Consider the following 18,425-nt stretch of genomic DNA (forward strand, 5'->3'; position numbering starts at 1 on the left):
CACATTAAGCCTTTGTGGGAATAGAGTCTACAGCAAAGTAACAATGTAAATCGAAAGACTATATTTATCCAGTTCAACAAAATAGGGTATCTCCAAAATCTCAAGACTATCTTGGGAGAAAAAGTTAAAGCTTTCAGGAGGTGTTGGAGATTTAGGTGGACCTCAAATGAAGTGGCTAAAATTGATGTCTCCAAGTAGTGAGGTAATTCCAAAGACATTTTTTGGTGCAAGGTTTTCAAATTACTGCATCTGCAACGTCTCTGGAATGGCTTGGGGAATCAAGTTTTGACTTCCAGGGAGTGTTTGGGAGCTAAATGGACCTCAAATTTATGCTTAGAAAAGGGGACAGAGGCAGAGGGTCTAAAGGAGGCCCTTGACATTCAATAATTTTGAATAAAAATTTTCGTCAATTGATTGACTTGTGCTTCAATCAACCTTCAATCGACCCTTCAATAAACCCATCAATCTCGACCAAAGCTAATGTAACACGCTGCTTTTGATCAAAATGATTTAGTCATTCAAACTTTCTATCAATCAATGTCAACGCTTGACTCAAGCCTCATACAGGTTCCTGGACGGTCAATCATGCTTGAGTCAATCTATTGACGGAAGCTTTTGATCAAAATGATTGATCGTCTAGGGTCTCTTTAAGGATTCGGTCTCCAATCTGTTCAACGTTTTTGTCACTAGCAGCCGCTGTTTCACTAAATCTATTTCCGGCAAAGTAGTGATTTAGAATAGAAGAAATTGTGTTTATTCGGGTTATCAAAATAGCGTATCTGCATTATCAGGAACAACTTGTGGAATTTCGTTGAAATTTTCAAGGAGTGTTGGAGAGCCAAATGCATCTCGATTTTCGATTTGGGGGATGGTCAAAGGTATAAAAAAAACTTAGGTCTTCACTCTCTTCAGTTTATCTAAACTGCTTATCTGCGGTTGAACTGAAACTTTCAGTAATTTTTTGATAGAAGACGCAAGAGATGTTTATGTTTTGTGTTTAAAGATTAGAAGTGTTGGAGTTATAAAATGCAAATCTCCGATCCGCCTTGAAGTTTTCGAACTATTAGCTTAGGAATTTCGAATCTATTCACGGTGAAGCAGTGAGGTAAATCGAAAAACAGTATATTCAGCCAAACTATTGAAATAGTGTGTCTTCAATATCTCGAGAACGACTAAAGAATGGGGTTAAACAATTCAGGAAGGTTTTTGGGAGGGCAAGGGGACTGGAAATATTATGTCTTGGGAAAGGGATAAGGCCGTAAAAACATTTTTGTGTTCAATTAGTTTGTCCGAAAAAGGATCAACAATTTTTTCTTTCAGAAAAAACTTCTCCCGAGAATGGGATCTAAACATTTTCCCGACAATCTTAGACTTGTAATACTTTTGTGTATTTTCATGTATTTTCATCATTCCTGACAAAAAGACTTGAGACGCACAAAAACGGGGCCATATATTTTGTCTCTCCAATCAGCTTTAAATGACGTTCATAAGTTTCTTGGTCAGATGGACCCTTATGCAAAAAACAAATATAAATCTAATGTTGGCTACACTGGTTTGTGACGCCGAAAAATGGGCCCAGATTTTTTTTCCTTGTTGGCTTGGAACTTACAAGGCATTTACAATGGCCTAGATAGACCTGAATGAAAACAGGAATATTTTGAAGATTAGTTATATATATGTGACATTTGAAACCGGGCCAATATTTTTTTTTTATTTTTCAGGTTGGCTTACAATGACAGGCTTTTTAATTTAGATAAAGAAAAGGGAACATCAAATACATTAAAAACATTGCCTAAGGACTATGAAGGCAAAGCTATTTGAGAAAAAATTCCTAAGATTTATAACGCCCAAAATGGGCCTAAGTTCTTTCTTGTCTGCAACCGGCTAGCAACTTATCGGGCATGTATACTGGACCATATAAACCAAAGAATGAAATTTTTTTGGTTTCGGTTCGTGAAACCCTAAAATGGACCAAACATGGTTTTCCTCCTATTGGCTTGAATCTTTCAATCCGCGAGAACAATAAATTTTATAAGAAAAATGCAGTTTTGTCGATTCTTAGCCCAAAAATGTGATTTTGTTTTACGTTGATCTGTTCTAAAGTTTCAAATCATGTAGATACATCAATTAAAATTTCAGGCAGGGGAATCATTCATATCTTGAAAGTCTAGGAGAAAGGAAAGCTAATGTACTTTAAGACGCTGCCCCCTCCCCTGTCCCCGGTTTATAAGGTCAAGGATGATTTATTCATTAACCTTGATGATAACAGAGGGCATTCTTGCTTTTCTTAGAACATTTTTTGGATGTTCAGTGTTCAAACGGTTACGTCTTAGGCCTAAATCCACCCCCTAGAGAAAGAGACAGAGAAAATATTTCACGAAACTTTTTGATTACCGGGCTCCATTTAGATTTTTCACGCGTTTTATTGAATAAATTCCTGATATTAGCCAATTACCTATGCAACGCAAAGCTAAATAGGAGAAAAAAAAGATCAGTTTACTGAAGGAAGTTAACAAAGGTTTCCTGTAAATTTCCTTATTATAGATTACTGCTTGCTATGTTAATGATACAGTTTGACTTGTATGAAACGCGACGATTTTGAATTTTCACGAGCAATTACCTTCACAACCAGTTTCGTTCGATCTTTTTAAAAGGATGTTTGTCCTCTTTGGCGCCTTGCCTTGAGCTTGACACCAGCAACATGATCTGATTGAGGCAAGAGTAAAAAAAAGTTATATTTCCAGTTTTAATAAAGGTTCAAATTCCTCGTGGAAGGGGTTTTCAACTTACCTATTGAGCACAAATTATTTATTGTATGTTTTTTTTTTATTATTGCTTATAGCTATCGGAAAGCTACTTTAATGACCTTCCAGTTTCAGAGGGCATACTGGCGCGCGTGGCGGTGCATTCGTCTCCAAACATGAATGGTTTCTATAAAAAAATTAACCGCTTTTACCGACCGTTAATCTAGTAAAACACACGTTTATTGAGTATTACACTGTTGTTCCCCAGCTGTTTGGGCACATATATGTGCATCCGTTTTTTAGGGGGGGGGGGGGTTCAAAGCCTCAAAAGAAGCATTTTTAGGTTACGATTTTCAAGCTTCCAATAGGAGTAGCTTCGGATAAATCTTGAGCGGAATTCAACACCTGATCTCTATTCATTTGTTGAGATATATTTGGACTAAGCATGCAATCTGTATGCTGAGAGGATGACAGCTCCTCTCTTATTGCTGTTAAACTTTAGGGTGAAGATCAGGGAGGAGGCGGCATGTCCTTTGAACTTCGTTTCTTTAAGCCCAGAATATATGTCGCTTAGAGTTCCCCGGCGAAATGACAGTTTTCTTACTGACTATTCTACGATATTAATCCAACTGCTGTAGGAAGAAGACTTTGATTTTGCCTAAAAATCTGCCCTTTTTATCGCTTAAATAAATAAAAAATCGAAGAAAGTGAAGGGCGGTCAAGCATAGAGCTACCAGAAATTACTCTGAATGAAGCCTAAAATGAGCATAAATCAAAATCAATAATAAAAGTCTAAGTGAAAACGAACAAAATCACCATCATTAAGGGTAACTCCGATTAAGAGTAATACCACACTCGATTTATGTCTGTCCCCAGGAGGGCCCCCCTCCTCCTGGATACTACCCAGATGTTGACTATAACTGGAAACGGGGTTGTGATTAGGACGGCTGATAGCTTAAAAAACCTACTTCTGAAACAGAAGCCTGCATCTCTTTCGTGGAATGTAACCGAATTGGTACTAATTTTAAGCACCGTGCTGATTAGCATGGTAAAATGACGATTCGAGCGCATTAGGTTCACACATTGCCAGCTTTGGATTTTGTTTTGTCTTTACATTCTGTTTTGTATAATTTGTTTTGCTGTTTCATCTTGTCCTAACCAGGGTTGCGACCGAAAAATACTAGATTTTAGTGTTTTTTTTAGTTGACTTGGTGATTTTCTTCACTAATATAGTGATTTATGTGCTGATTCAGTGATTTTTTTCTAGGCAACATAAAAAATCACTATAAATAGTGTTAAATAACTAGGCGTGGCAACCCTGGTCTTAACTCTGAGACGTGTTTTTGCCGGACTGAGATCAGTCTTATATATTCTTATTTCCAGGTTTGATGCAACTATCAACGGAATACCTATTAACAATAGACGAACAATGGACTACGAAGATTCTAGCAACTACGCCAACCTTCCATCATACATAACCCAGGATCCAAACTTAATGTGGTCAAATATCAACAGGCCCGTAAAAATCGAGGATTTGGATCAAAACATGAAGATTTTCCCCATTGAAGAAGATGACAGTGTACAGGTAAGGAGATATAATAAGCTATTTCCGTTTTCTTACTACGTGCCGTAAAGTTTTTTCTCTTCTTATCCCTGAACAAACCATAATATTATATACCAAATCTTTTAGTTTTAGATTAAAAGTGTTTCCTGAAGGAAAATAAGTTTTGCAAAGAAAAGTAAAACAACTATATTAAAGCTTAACGCAACCCAGAAATCAAGTCATTTAACAATTCAAACATAAAACGAACAGAAATTAATACAAATAAAAACTGGGGCTGCCGACCCTGAAACCCATGCTGAGGCTAGAGTCGTATTTGCGCTCTACTGAAAACTAAACAGATTACTGTAAAAATTGCCAATTTACATTTTTGGAATAATATCTAGCTATTTATAATTTTAGATGAATTGCAACAAAAAAGAAAAAAATATTAGAGCAAATTAAGTGTCCTTTTAAAGTAAAAAACTAAACTTGTTGTCACAGATGTATTTATTCTATAGAGTCTCTTTTTTTCCTGGGAAGCCTAATTAGTATTTTGGTCTTTGTAATGGTGAGATAACAAAATATAATAATGTTCAAAATATACATCGTTTTGAGGGAAGTGCAAATAACACTCTAGCCTTGGGGGCGGAAGTTAAGTATAACTCAATTATTTGTTTTAATTTTTGTTGGCCTTTCAAAGTTACCCATCTGCTTGTTCCTTTGATTCGATAAATTAAAATGTGTATACAAATAAGGGCTCTCTCAAATAAAGAACTTGCTATTTCAAGCATGGACCTCTTCTGTTCAATTGCTAACCATACTTTCTCGCTGAGTTTTTTTTATCGTTATTATTATTACCGTTTTAATTTGTCTAGGATGTTTCTAGGAATATTTATGTAGGCTTTTTTTTGCCTTTAGGAATTTGTATGTAGTTAATTGCTACGCGTTATCAAAATTTGAATTTTTCCCTAGCGTAGTTATTTATATCTGTAATCGTTTATATTTTTGTTTATTGTGTTAATAAAAGTAAAAAAAAAAGTCTTTGTGTGAAGTGTAAGCATATTTTAAATCCAATAGTTAGCTTACTGGATATATGGCTGCAGTCAAGGACGCATGCAAGACTTCTTCATACAGGGGAGGTAAGCAAATCCCCACCAAATATATATATATATATATATATATATATATATATATATATATATATATATATATATATATATATATAAACAGTATGGATATATGAAGGACATTAGAGAATGGTCAACACATGGATAATTTTTGACAACCTGGTTTCAAACCGGACGTCTGGTTTTCATTAAATTATGAAAACAAGAATGGGCAGAATAGGAATAAAAAGTATATATTTAATTTTGGTAAATTTTAGGATTTTATAGAGGGTAGGCCTCGAGCATGTTAAAAAATATAGCAAAAATCAAACTGTCAATACTAACGACCTGGTAGATAGGCTAATGCATTCTTTTGTGGTCTGTCAATATCGTGCTTCAAATGAGATCTAAATAAGTAAAAAGTCTATCTGAAGTCGAAAGAAAAAAAAAATCAAATAGAAGTATAGCTAGATGTTACCACCTAAAACAAACTGATAACGCCCCGAAAAGAGAAGTGTCCCTTGTGCCCAATTGATAACAATGCATATTTTAATGGTGCAATCTAATTCTAGAGTTTATAAACTAAATGTGCTTAATTAAATTTATTTGGAGCAGCATATCGATTTTCAGTAAAGGGATAGTAATCCTGGCATTAACAGCGGGATTTTATGGGTTTTGACACCCTAGCCCCTCTTATTCTGAGTAATTTATATTGGTTTTAATATGTAATGTCACTCTTTGCATTTAAGAGCTATGTTAAAGCGCTAAGTACCTGTTTACTGTGTTCATCTGTCACTTTTGAGGAGAAGATAGAGCAGGGTGTACAAACCGTGAAAACGTATTTTTGTACGTTTAGAACTAATGGTTTATTTTGCTACTTCTCATTTGTCTCATGCCCGTGCCACATTATAGTCACACTTGTCGATAAAATCAAAATTACGCACGACTACAGCACCAATTACATTCGCCGTTCGTAATTTGTCGAGTTGAACATTGTTCAACTTTCAAACATAAATTTCTTGACTGACCAATCAGAGTCATGGTTTAAGGCATAATTTTTAAAACTAGAAAAGATGGAAACTTAGAACAGCGGTTTTTCTGTCTGGGAGAGGAATTTGACAAAAGTTAAGAAGACTTAGTATTAGTAGAGGACAGTTGGACACAAACTACTGTTGGTGCAAACTCTTTAAACTAATTTCTTGCAATTTTTATTTTTTGCTTTTTAAATACAAGTGCGACGGTAAAATCAAGAAAATTGCATTGTCATTCATGATATTTGACTTTCTTTATCGATGGACGTGACTATGATGTGGCACGGGCATCAGGCTAACCTAAGAGGTCACAAAAAAAGAATTGGCTAAGACACCGGGGACTTAACAGTACATTTTAAGCATGCGGCAAAAGGAAAGTCTTATCAATTTCTATCCTTTATACAAAGATGGTTCTTTCTAACTTGATGCGCAACTTCAATTTTTGGGATCGAATCCAAATTCGGCATGTATTAAAGTGATTACTAAACCAGTTTTTTTCTATTATTCATGATTATTATAGAGAATACAAATTTCAATGAAGTTTTATCAAGAATACAAATTTCAAAGAAGGCGTGATAAAGCATCTTGTTTCCTCCAGCAAAAACCGAAAAATGCCTTGCTTTGAATAAACCCTAAAGAACAAACAAAACATTATTGTTTTTAGTAAGAACATAAATAAAACTATTTTTTCTTCTAAAATTAGAGAACGGGGTTAAAATTTATAACGAACGAAAATGGTCTAACCACAATAGGAGAACTGCTACCCTCTTAACCCTTCTTCTTCACGCTGAAGCTTGATTAGATCTTTCCTGCCACGACCTCACACTGTTCTGTCCTGCTTCACCATGTCGTGCCATGTTCCGCCGTGCTTCTTCACGCCATTAACATTCTATTAAGACTGGGATGAGGACCAAGCCGATCGTAATTTCGCTGATCTAGTGACTTTTAAAGTGACGAAACGGGTCAGGAGACACTACTGTCCTATGCACCCTAGACAACTTTGCAAACTTTATAGTAAACAGCGGTTGTTAAGGGAGGGAGAGGCAGCCCCCCTCGTATATGGAATAATAGTATATCTGCAATCCATCGAGAACGGTTTGGGAGGATCAAGCCGAAATTTCCAGTGTTGGGAAGACACTATGTATATCTACTCTCTCTCTCTCTCTCTCTCTCTCTCTCTCTCTCTCTCTCTCTCTCTCTCTCTCTCTCTCTGTGTCTCTGTGTCTGTGTGTGTGTGTGTGTGTTTGTCTCTCTGTCTCTCTCTCTCTCTCTCTCTCTCTCTCTCTCTCTCTCTCTCTCTCTCTCTCTCTTTCTCTCTATCTCTCTCTCTCTCTCTCTCTCTCTCTCTCTCTCTCTCTCTCTCTCTCTCTCTCTCTCTCTCTCTCTCTCTCTTCTTTGAACAAGAATTTTTTGTACGAGCCATGTCTTTTCGTTTCAGATGACAGATAATCAGAATTACCTACCAGAACCAACACTTTCTTCGTTAAACAATGCTGCCCTCTCTGATTTCAACCTGGAAGAATTCCTTGTCCCTATGGATTTGCCAAACTTAGAACGAATAGATGCTGGTGATTCTGAATCCTATAATGCTGATACGTTACGTAATGCTGAAGAACTAATTGCGGCTGAGTTGCGCAATCAAGACAAAGTTCAGGATGTCCCACTTCTTCTCGAGAAGAACGAAATGCCTGAATTGGCTACCATTGACCAACGAGGCTTTGAATTGCAACGTGATTATCAAGATTTCGACCAACTCCCTGATAATCCTCGGCCAAGACACGGGAGCATTGGAAGCCTCCAGCAGGCTTTACAAAGACATTCGATAAATTCACCATCTAGAAACGGGCAGTCCCCTCTAAATTCTACTATGAATTTTAGTGCTCGTGAATTATTAAATCGTAAAAGAACGCTGGAAACCAACTCAACGCAAGAGACGCTCTTAAGTTCAAGTCCAAAATTTTCACTTTTGAACCCTCCAACCAGTGTCATGCCTTATAGGCGTTCACCAGGACATGAACCAAGTCCACTAAGCCCTCTCGGACTGCCGCCAGCATCAACATCAAGAAATCAGAGCTCAAGCTCTAGGTATCGACAGAGAGCCAATACACTTCATGGATTTGTCAGCCACAGGTTTTACTCCTTTCTTTGTTATCTCTTCTTTTTTTATGGTTGCAGCAATAGCTGCAATCTAGTAAAGAGTAATTTGCAGTCCATAGCTGCCAAATTAAAAAAGAAATGGATTTTATAAAAACTGTTCAGCGGTAAATATTTCTCATGTAACACTGTTCTGTAGTCAACAAGTCTAGTGTGTGCGTGGGTGTGTGTCAGCTAAACTGTTCAAGGTAGGAACGTGAATCTTATGCAAAACAATTTTGGACGAGGGGCATTACTGTAAGCATAGTCTTAAAAAAAATCTATGACAAGGGACTGAGGCCAGTTTGAGTGAAGTGAGGATTATTTGTGGTGAAAAAAAGCCCTTAAATCGGTCGTCATGCTAAAAATTGAGCGAGAAAATGTTTGTTAAAGGATGTTGGGACCCCAGGGGTGGCTGCAAAAATAAAAATGATTTCCCAGAAAAAAAATTACCTTAAATTACGTCAAGATAGCGATAAAGTACTGGAGTAGGAGTTTTGGGTGATAATTTGTGATCCAAATACTTTCTAAAACCACGCTGGCTATACATGACGTATGAAGCTAAGAGAGGAAAGGAAATAATAAATTATAAATAAAACCAAAAAAGGGTGAGAAAAAGAGGATTTTGTCAGCTAATGGTAAAATATGAAGACAAAAAACCAGCACACATTTTTACAATAATCTCCGCCAAGTCGTCCTCAGTGCTAAAAAAAAAACAAAAGAAAAAAAAACCTTCAAGAATCTAACCTTTTAGAGTTCACTCTACAAGATCTGAACAAACACTTAATGAAAGACTAAAGCCGAAACCAATGAAAAAAAGGATTTTACCGAAGAGATTGTGCAAGGATGTTTTGCCTCGCAATACTTTTTGCTCTTCTGCCATTTCGGTTTTCATTAGATTTGTTAATAGGTTCTCTTAAATTTGATTGGGTGCAAATATCAAAAGAGTCTTTTAGTATTAAATTGTTATAAATTGGGCTTAATAAAATGTCTCCGGTGTCCCTATTTAAAGCCAAATTCCTGTTTATATATTTTTTTTTTATCTCAATTGCCTCTTTGAAAGATCTCGGTAGACAATTTTCAGTAGATATTAAATTTGCCTCCTTAGAAAGAATAAGATGTTTATGATTTTCGAAAACATGTTGTGCCAATGAAGAGTGAAAGTTTTCATTTTTATTTTTCAATTTTCGGGACTTATCTAGTGAAATGCTCTGGTCATGCAGGTATTTACCTAGATGTTGGACGCTCCGATGAACTGAGCGTTTCCCACATGAACACGGCACTTAGTAAACACCATTATCGATCGCATGGTCAGTTCCATCTTTTCTTCAGTTGAAAAAATGTTCAAATTTTTGTCCATTTTTGAAAGAAACAGAGAGATTATGTTTATTTTAAATTTTTCCAAGTTTATCACTAAGTTTTGAAATGTATGGAAGAGTGGTGAAAGTTTTTTTCTCAATTGCTGGAACGACTGAATCAAGGGGGACAGGCTACCTATTTTGTTGTCTTATCTTTTTTTATGGTCTATCTGTGATATGTTAAGTGAGGTTATTAGGGTAGTCGTTACAGGTCAGAATATCTGTGATATATTTCAATTCCAAATTTTCGTGGTTTCGTCAATATAGTCTTAAAACTCGGTAAAATGTAGAGACCATTACTCGTGTTTTCACAGAGGGGGGATGATGTGAATAACAATGTAGATAATAATCATTATGGGTCGGCTTTCTGTATATTGAAAATTCAAGGCTAGGAGTATTTTTTATAATCAAAACATCCAAGAAAGGCAGCTTTCCCGAATCTTCTAGTTCCATTGTGAACTGGTGAATCAAAAGAATTTAAATGTACCAAAAAATCTCCAAGAGAGTCCTGTCCATGCTTCCAAACATATAGAATGTAATCAACAAACAGAAACTAGAAGGAGTGTTTTCAGTGGAAATTATCCAAAGCAGATTGTTCTATGTAATACATGTAGACATTTGCTAAATAAAGAGATAATACAGTGCCCATGGACAGGCCCATAATTTGTAGGAAAAATTTGTCTTGGAACTTAAAATACGAAGAGAACTTGTTGCAAAGACGAACTAGCGTCATTATTGTGTCAATTTCCAAAGTTTTGTAATCTGACCAAGCAGAATTTTCCTCTAATTTTCTTTGTAAGGCCTGCTCACATTTATGGACATCGCATGAAGTGTACATAGAAACTGCATCGAAACTAAATAAGATGGTTTTTCCTGTTGTACTTTCAAATTTTCACTTCTCAACAAGATCTATGTAATTTTTCATATCAAATTTCTGTGTGCTTAAAAGAGGCTTGAAAATCGTGGCCAAGAACTTTCCTACACTTGTAGATGGAAAACTAGAACCTGCTACAATAGGACGTAACGATATATATTTTTAATGGAGTTTATGCCGACAATAAAAATTTTGGGCTGAACGTCCCCTGGGGTAGAATTTTTGTACATTTGAGGGTTTTTTCTTTTTGTTTTTTTTAGCACTGAGGAAGACTTGGCGGAGGTCCTAGTCGAAATATTTGCTGGTTTTTCGTCTTCATATTTTACCACTGGCTGACAAAATCCTCGTTTTCTCACCCTTTTTTGGTTTTATTTATCATATATTATTTCCTTTCCTCTCTTAGCTTCGTACGTCAATTTGTGATCCATTGAGTCCTGACTTGTGCTTTGTCATCTTTGGCTTGTGATGTAGTACGTGTAAATGGCAAGAGTATAATGGTTAACGTTTTAGACTTTCTTTATGCAAAAATTACAAGATTAGATATTTGTATCCCTGCCCGACGAAAAAAACATATAACGATTTTACCCTGATGATGCGTTTTCATCCTAACACCCAAAGATGCATTTTGCCTATTTTTATTGATATGGTGTTTTACTACCTTAGTTACGAATGACAATTTAGGTTAAACTGATATTTAAATAAGAAAATTATATAAATTGTGGTTGTAATCGGGGATTTTATAAAAGCAATTGCTTCGTCAGGTAGCATCTTTTGACTTGGCAATGACAGAGCCTGAAGTGTGCTGGGAGGTCTTACTCTTTGTCAATTTCTTAACTCTTTGTTTATGCCTTTAATGTGTTTTGTTCCTAACTGTAAAGTACATATTCAAAGAGCTTTGAAAATTATCAATGCATAAGATACTATTTAGGTTATTTTCAGTAATTATCTGAAATATTAATGGAATTGAGACGTTTTGTACTTTGGAATTGAGAATTTTTGCATTGACGCAAGTCTTTGCGTCTCTCCTTTTATAAACTCTATTGTGCGAGGAAGTTAGCTCAGAAACCTCAGAAATTTATTTAAGGCTTTTCATTTTCTCTAGGGATTTTTGACAGTTATTCAAATATATCCCCCCCCCCCCCAATAAAATTGTGGGTATGTTCCATTCTAGCCTTCAGTGAAGCAAGGCAAGATATGTATGCATAAGAGACTAGTAAACTATGAAGATTGGAAAAATAATAAAAACATCCATAGGAAACCTAAAGACAACCCTCCCTGCTCAGGCAATAAGCATATTTCTTTTACCATGTGGCAAGGGAGATTACAGAGGAGGGAAAAGAAGTTTTCTTTCCCGTTTGCCCTCCTGGGAGATCAAAAATATGCAACAAATGCTAAATTTAGTGATATTTTTCCGCCCTTCTAAAGATTTATATTTTTTTTCCAATTTTCACCACCTTTCCCCTGCATTAAGTACCAAGTCCACTTCCCTGGATTATGTTTGTGGGCAAGCTTGCTTTGTTAGAAAGCAAGCAAAAGCAAATTCCTGGTGTAGTTCTGAATTTTACTCCTCTAAAAAATACTCGGTTGCTTATACGTTCCCCAATTTACTTTTGCTCCAACCATCCTGCTTATGTTGTCTGCACCGATTTTGACACACATCATAGTTGCAGCAGTAGCTACAGCCTGTAAAGTGCGAACCAAGATCCTCACTAACTAAAGCTAGAAAAAAACATGTATTTTTGAAGAAACAGCCTTGTGAGAAGTATCCCAGTTGACATTAATTTGGAGATGGTAAATTTTATCCATATTAAACTCAGCAATAATTGGTAATTATAAGAAAAAATTTCTGGAATTCCGAAAAAGAGCCTGAAAGCCCTTAAACGTGACGCCAAATTGAAATAAAATACACCATTGAAGTCCCCACAGTGGAGAACCCTTAACCAAAGGTTTGCAGTCTCCCTTCTAGAAAAAAAAGGAAGATAGTATTTTTGCATAGGCGGCACTGAAGCTTTTTTTTCACGAGGGCATCGTATAAAAACGGATTGTCGGATGGAACGTATGGAAAATTAAGGGAATTAAAAAACTAGTCAGTTCCTCTTAAGAAAGATATTATTAAGGACAATGCCTGGTATAGGTATAAACTTTATTAGATACATATATGGGCCGCCAGATAAGACAGTGCCATATGGAACTAAGAATTGATATCTTCTTAAAGCCGCAGGGACGAACTATTTTGACGTAGGTTCAAATGGTTTCGAATCCTGAAATTGGGTTTAGTTTTTTTGTCCTTCAAAGTTCATGGCTACTATTATTGAATAGAACAAATTGCTGTTTAGTTAACATGTTTCGCTTTGTTATCGTTATAAAAAAAAAAAAAAAAATAGGTAATGTTAATCCATAAGGCGTTTTGTAATATTCTTTTTTTTTTTGTTAACCTAAATTTTAAACTCAAAAGGGATGCTATTAGTGCTGATTTACAAAAATTATGTGGTATTTAACATTAGTTTTCTTATTAGCCCTCTTTCATCTCTGAACAACCATCCATTATTTATATTGACCCTAGAAAAAAAAAGAAAAAAAATGTGGACACATCAGTGCTATCCATGTAAACATGCGATTTTTCTTCTTTTTTTTTCAGATACCTCTTATTTCAAAGGGTTTGTAGACATCTGGGGTGGCTTTCTCACTTACGTACTTTTTATTTCGATTTAAATCATATTTGAGTTTCAGGGTATTCTCCAGAATTCTTTAAAATATTTTTTTTTTTTTAATTGTGGATCACTGTTCTATTGAATATGGATAAAATTTGCCGTTTTTGAATTAGTGTCAATTATGAATTTGTTTGCATTAACAGTTTCTTTAAATTTCGGTTTCTACGGGTTGAGTTTCGCCCTTTATAAGGTTGTAGCTCCTGTGGCTACTGCTGTTATCGTGACATTTTCTGAGAAGGCTAAAGTACCTCTCAAGGAAAATTTTGTTTGGGGGAATTGCTGATATAAATGTAAACCTGATTGGATGTATGCAACATGGAATTAAGGCTCGATATCCTATTCATGTTAGCTTAGAATAATTTATTATGATATCCTAGTTCAGATGATAGTGTTCGCTTAGGATACCCTTCATTAGCCTGCCACTTTGTTTTCAAAGAAAAGAAAATGGAGCCTAAATACTGAATGCTGGTATATATAATTAGGTAACAAACCAAGTCTTTTTTTAATCGTTTTGATTGGAGAATAATACGTTTGTTCCTCAGTTATGAAATCGTAACAATCATGCGTGATAGTTGAACTCTAACTTTGCTGTACCGTAATTCCTGGATCATCAAATGATTCTATGCAAGAGAGTTAGTTTTGTTACAAATAGCTAACAAATGAGCTCAATCGGGTATAAATTGCAAAAAAAAGAAAAACCAACACGAAAAATAAACATTTTCTTCTACATCCATGTAATCATAGTAGGTTTTAGTTTAATTTTGTATTTTGCCGGACATTCTGGTTATATTATAAAGATGACCCTAGGAGTAGTAAATATTCGTGGGTAAGTGTGAACGAGGTCAGAACTAGAACTTGAGTTGATAATATATTTCACAGAGCTTACATTGACCTTTTTTGTATTATTAGCCAAGTTAAGGAAGTTTTGTCAGGTTTATTGTGTATCAGGTTTATTGTGTATTTTTAAACAAAAAAAAAAAAAATGATTAAAAAATTGCTTTTCTGATAGAAGTAAAGAGCAAAATTGACACTAACTATAAATTTTTTTCTCAGTCTATGTTACTAATATCTATAAAACTAACGTACGTAAACTGGGTGGTGATATATCCCTATGTTTACAAGATTATGCAAGATTAGTGCCATACTGGAAAAACTGACCCATGCAAAAAAACAAGAATGTTGTTTTAGGAGCCAAAATGTCAGTAAGCAGACTGTTGAGAAATAATAAACTAATATACGAGGTGGTAAATAGTTTTTAACAGCCAAGGTATCGATAACTTTTAGTTTACAGTTATAATTCTATGAAAAACCAATACAGAAAAATAAATTATAAAAATTAATTGAGCTGCATACAAAAATAACACTCATTTGTAAGGCAATTCATTGGCGTTATCAGTCGTCATATCACCGGTTAGCAACATAAATTTTAGAAGTACATTTAAGTATTGCTGGAAATCAAGACGTAATCAACCATAATATAAACCCTGAAATTTTGCTATTTCATTTTTAAAGGGGGGGGGGAGAATTTCATGTTTTGATGCGATTTTTTTAAGTTAGTTTATAGTCGAACACTAATAAAACAGCTTCACTTCGGATTTGTCTGCATTGTAGTCAGCAAATACTTTTAAAAACAGTTTAAAAAAGTACATTTAAGTATTGCTGGAAATCAAGACGTAATCAACCGTAATATAAACCCTGAAATTTGTCTATTTCATTTTTAAAGGGGGAGGGGAGAATTTCATGTTTTGATGCGAATTTTTTAAGTTAGTTTATAGTCGAACACTAATAAAACAGCTTCACTTCGGATTTGTCTGCATTGTAGTCAGCAAATACTTTTAAAAACAGTTTAAAAAAGTACATTTTAGTATTGCTGGAAATCAAGACGTAATCAACCGTAATATAAACCCTGAAATTTTGCTATTTCATTTTTAAAGGGGGGGGGGGAGAATTTCATGTTTTGATGCGAATTTTTTAAGTTAGTTTATAGTCGAACACTAATAAAACAGCTTCACTTTGGATTTGTCTACATAGCAGCCAGCAAATAGTTTTAAAAACAGAAAACAGCCGTTCATTTAACTGTGCTGATTAAGAAGAAGTTTTATCAGTTAAGCAAATTCAAACCTTGCAGAAATATCCTCAAATGGTTTATTGTTCTACTATTTTTGTTCCTTGAATGACGATTTTGTTTGTGTATCTTTTTAAATAAAGTAATAGTTTTGTACTATTTTACTAATAAAAGGGAATATCGTCTGTCTGCTTGTTTTGTTGATACAAGCTGCATGAGCCCACAAGTGAAACTTTGGTTCGTTTTAAGTTGCGATTCCACTTTTTGCTTCTGGCTGATTTTTTTTTTTTTTTTTTTTTTTTTTTTGTTTTACAGGAAAATGATCCATGCAAACAAGGCCATGATGAATTATCAATTACAAATGTTTAAACAAAACTTAATTTTAATAGTTATTTTTAGTCTAATACTCTAAGCTAATGAATTTAGTAAAAAGCTGGTAGTTAATCCCATTTCCAATGATCAAGCGAAAATGAACTTTTGCAAACAAACAATTGGTATTTGACATACATTTCATAAAGAAGGATTTTAATTGTATCTGTAACGATGCTTTTTATTGACGAAAATTTAGAGGGTGGATGTGCAAAATTTAGTTTTCAAAATCAAGGGGGGATTTATAACTTTTTTAAGTGTGTCAATTAAAATACCAAAAAAAAGGTATTTTTAAAATTCTTAGGGGGGACTTATGAGAGAACACATGCCCCCTACCAGCTGGTTGAAGTAAGAGTGACCTGGATTGGGAAAATGATAAAAACTAGAGTTCAATTTAATATTTTAAGGGAAGTGATGTTCAATTTTATTTAGGTGTATTTCTGTTTGTCTTAAAAACTATGTTCATTTCATGGTTCAAAGTAAATATTTACTCCTAGAATACTATCACAAGCAAAAATGTAAATCAAGAAACTTGTGTTTCTTGTTACACTACAAATCACAAAACTAAATGTAATTTAGTTCTATCCCAAGAAACTTGCAAATAAATAAATATGGGCTTCAAATGCCTGTCAGATTGAAAGTACCGTGATAAAACCGATATTAACCAAAAAACACAACAATAGAGAAATAGAGGAGAAAGATGGAGAAATCTACATTGAGTTATAAAGGATTTGGCGATTTATTGCAAATTTAGACTATAAAAAAAGCAAAATGAATAGTCATAACAGGTACCGTATGCATGAATTTGTGTGGTGTGGGAAGTTGATGTAAGATAAGATAAGGGTTTATTCCAAAAACAACAACACAAAAAAAAACAAATGACCTTCCATAAGCTAACGCTTGTTCGGAAGTATTTACCCTCTTAAAATTAACACTTATAATAACATACTAAAGAGAAAGAAGAGAGAGAAAAAAAAGAGAAAAAGAAGAAAGAAAGAAAAAGAAAAAAAGAAGAAAAAATGAAAATCTTACACTCACTCGGCTCCTGGTCGCAATAACCAAAAATCAATACTTCACTTACTCCAAAACTTCCCGCCGCCATCCCATAAATAATAAATAAACAAAACAAAACAAAAAAAAATATATAGGAAAAACGGGTTCCGGGCAAACCTGAGAGTGACTCAACTATACCACCCTTTAAACAAATTCATACCTATGGAGACAAAGGGTTTTAAGGTCCCAAAGACAAAGGGTCTATTACTGTATACACAGTAATAGAAAGGTTTTGGCTTTGGAATATCTAATTGAGGTTTTCTGTGGCGACAGGTAATATTTGCTTCTTTTTTTTCTCAGGTCAAGCACTCATAGTCCCTCCCCTGGACCTTCTCGGACAGGACGAATATCCTCGCCAGGTCCCTCAAAAATGACTCAACATCAGGGTATTCCAATTAATCCTGCTAGTTCCTCGCAAAGCAGACTCTGTTCATCTGCCCCTACTCACACTGGACTTGATATTTTCTGGCAAAGAAGAGAGCCACGACAACATTTATTGTCTACTAGTTCTATTGCCGGTGACTATAATTCCATTTCCAGTCTCTCTGGTAATTTTTTTTATGTTCTTTTTATCGAAATTAAAACTTGAGAGGTTTTCTCATTGTTTACCATATAAAAATAATATACAGGTTTTGGTCAGTTGTTTCTTTTTCTTAGGGTTTTCTCTATGGTTAAAACGTGTGAATTTTTGTTTGATTCTTGGAGATAAAAAAAAATGCTTTCCAGTCCCAAACGACGGCAAGTAAGTTCTAGTCCTATCTCATTTTATGTCCAATACGGAAGGCGATTGATTATATTGTTGTCCAGGAGAAGCTTTTTAATGAAGCAGGAAAATGTCTGGACCTAATCCATAAAAATATGTCTTCCCTGTAAAAAAATTAAACTTATTCTTTTTCAAAAATACTTAAAATGAATATAAGGATGGTCTATCCAGAGAAAACATTTCGTCTGAGCACCTGGAAAATATTTCTCATTTAGAAAGTAATTTTCAAGATTAATTTAAATGAATGAAATAAATAAAATTATTGACATATATGTCATTTGCAATACTTGCTTCGGAATTTTCATATATTTTTTTTCTAAAGTTTAAAATAAGTGCTTCTCTTGAAAAAAGTAGATAGTACCTTAATTGCAACGCTAAAATAAATCTATTACTGTAAAGAGACTACTAGTGTAGCTCTCGAAATTTAGAGAATAGCTTCTTCTCCTCGTATCTTTATGGAACATTGAATACCCAGTGTTTAAGGCAAATAATTTCTTGGGAACCAGATTTAGCCTTAAACAAATCTAACAGTTGATAGATTTGGTTTAGCAAATTTAGATACGGAATAAAATCTGGGCCAAAACCATTCTACCTCTGAATACCATTTTAGAGTAGGCGAATTTTCTCTTTCAATTCGCTGTTTTAAATTTTGGTCATCTGCGGTTTAATTAAAAG

General features: G+C 34.7%; 1 protein-coding gene across 5 annotated transcripts in view; it reads left to right on the forward strand.

The window, feature by feature from the left end:
• REPTOR (repressed by TOR) overlaps positions 1-18,425 on the forward strand; it is a 95,685-nt gene that overhangs the window by 56,121 nt on the left and 21,139 nt on the right. For all 5 annotated transcript variants that reach the window (XM_089088356.1, XM_089088353.1, XM_089088355.1 and 2 more), the window contains 3 exons: positions 4,128-4,329; positions 7,863-8,554; positions 17,288-17,535. In XM_089088356.1, coding sequence (XP_088944482.1) covers positions 4,128-4,329; positions 7,863-8,554; positions 17,288-17,535 — 1,142 coding nt within the window. The remainder of the gene's footprint in view (positions 1-4,127; positions 4,330-7,862; positions 8,555-17,287; positions 17,536-18,425) is intronic.

This window comes from Artemia sp. Qi Xiang Cuo, chromosome 4 (genome assembly GCF_049724085.1).
Source record: "Artemia sp. Qi Xiang Cuo chromosome 4, ASM4972408v1, whole genome shotgun sequence".
Taxonomy (NCBI): domain Eukaryota; kingdom Metazoa; phylum Arthropoda; class Branchiopoda; order Anostraca; family Artemiidae; genus Artemia; species Artemia sp. Qi Xiang Cuo.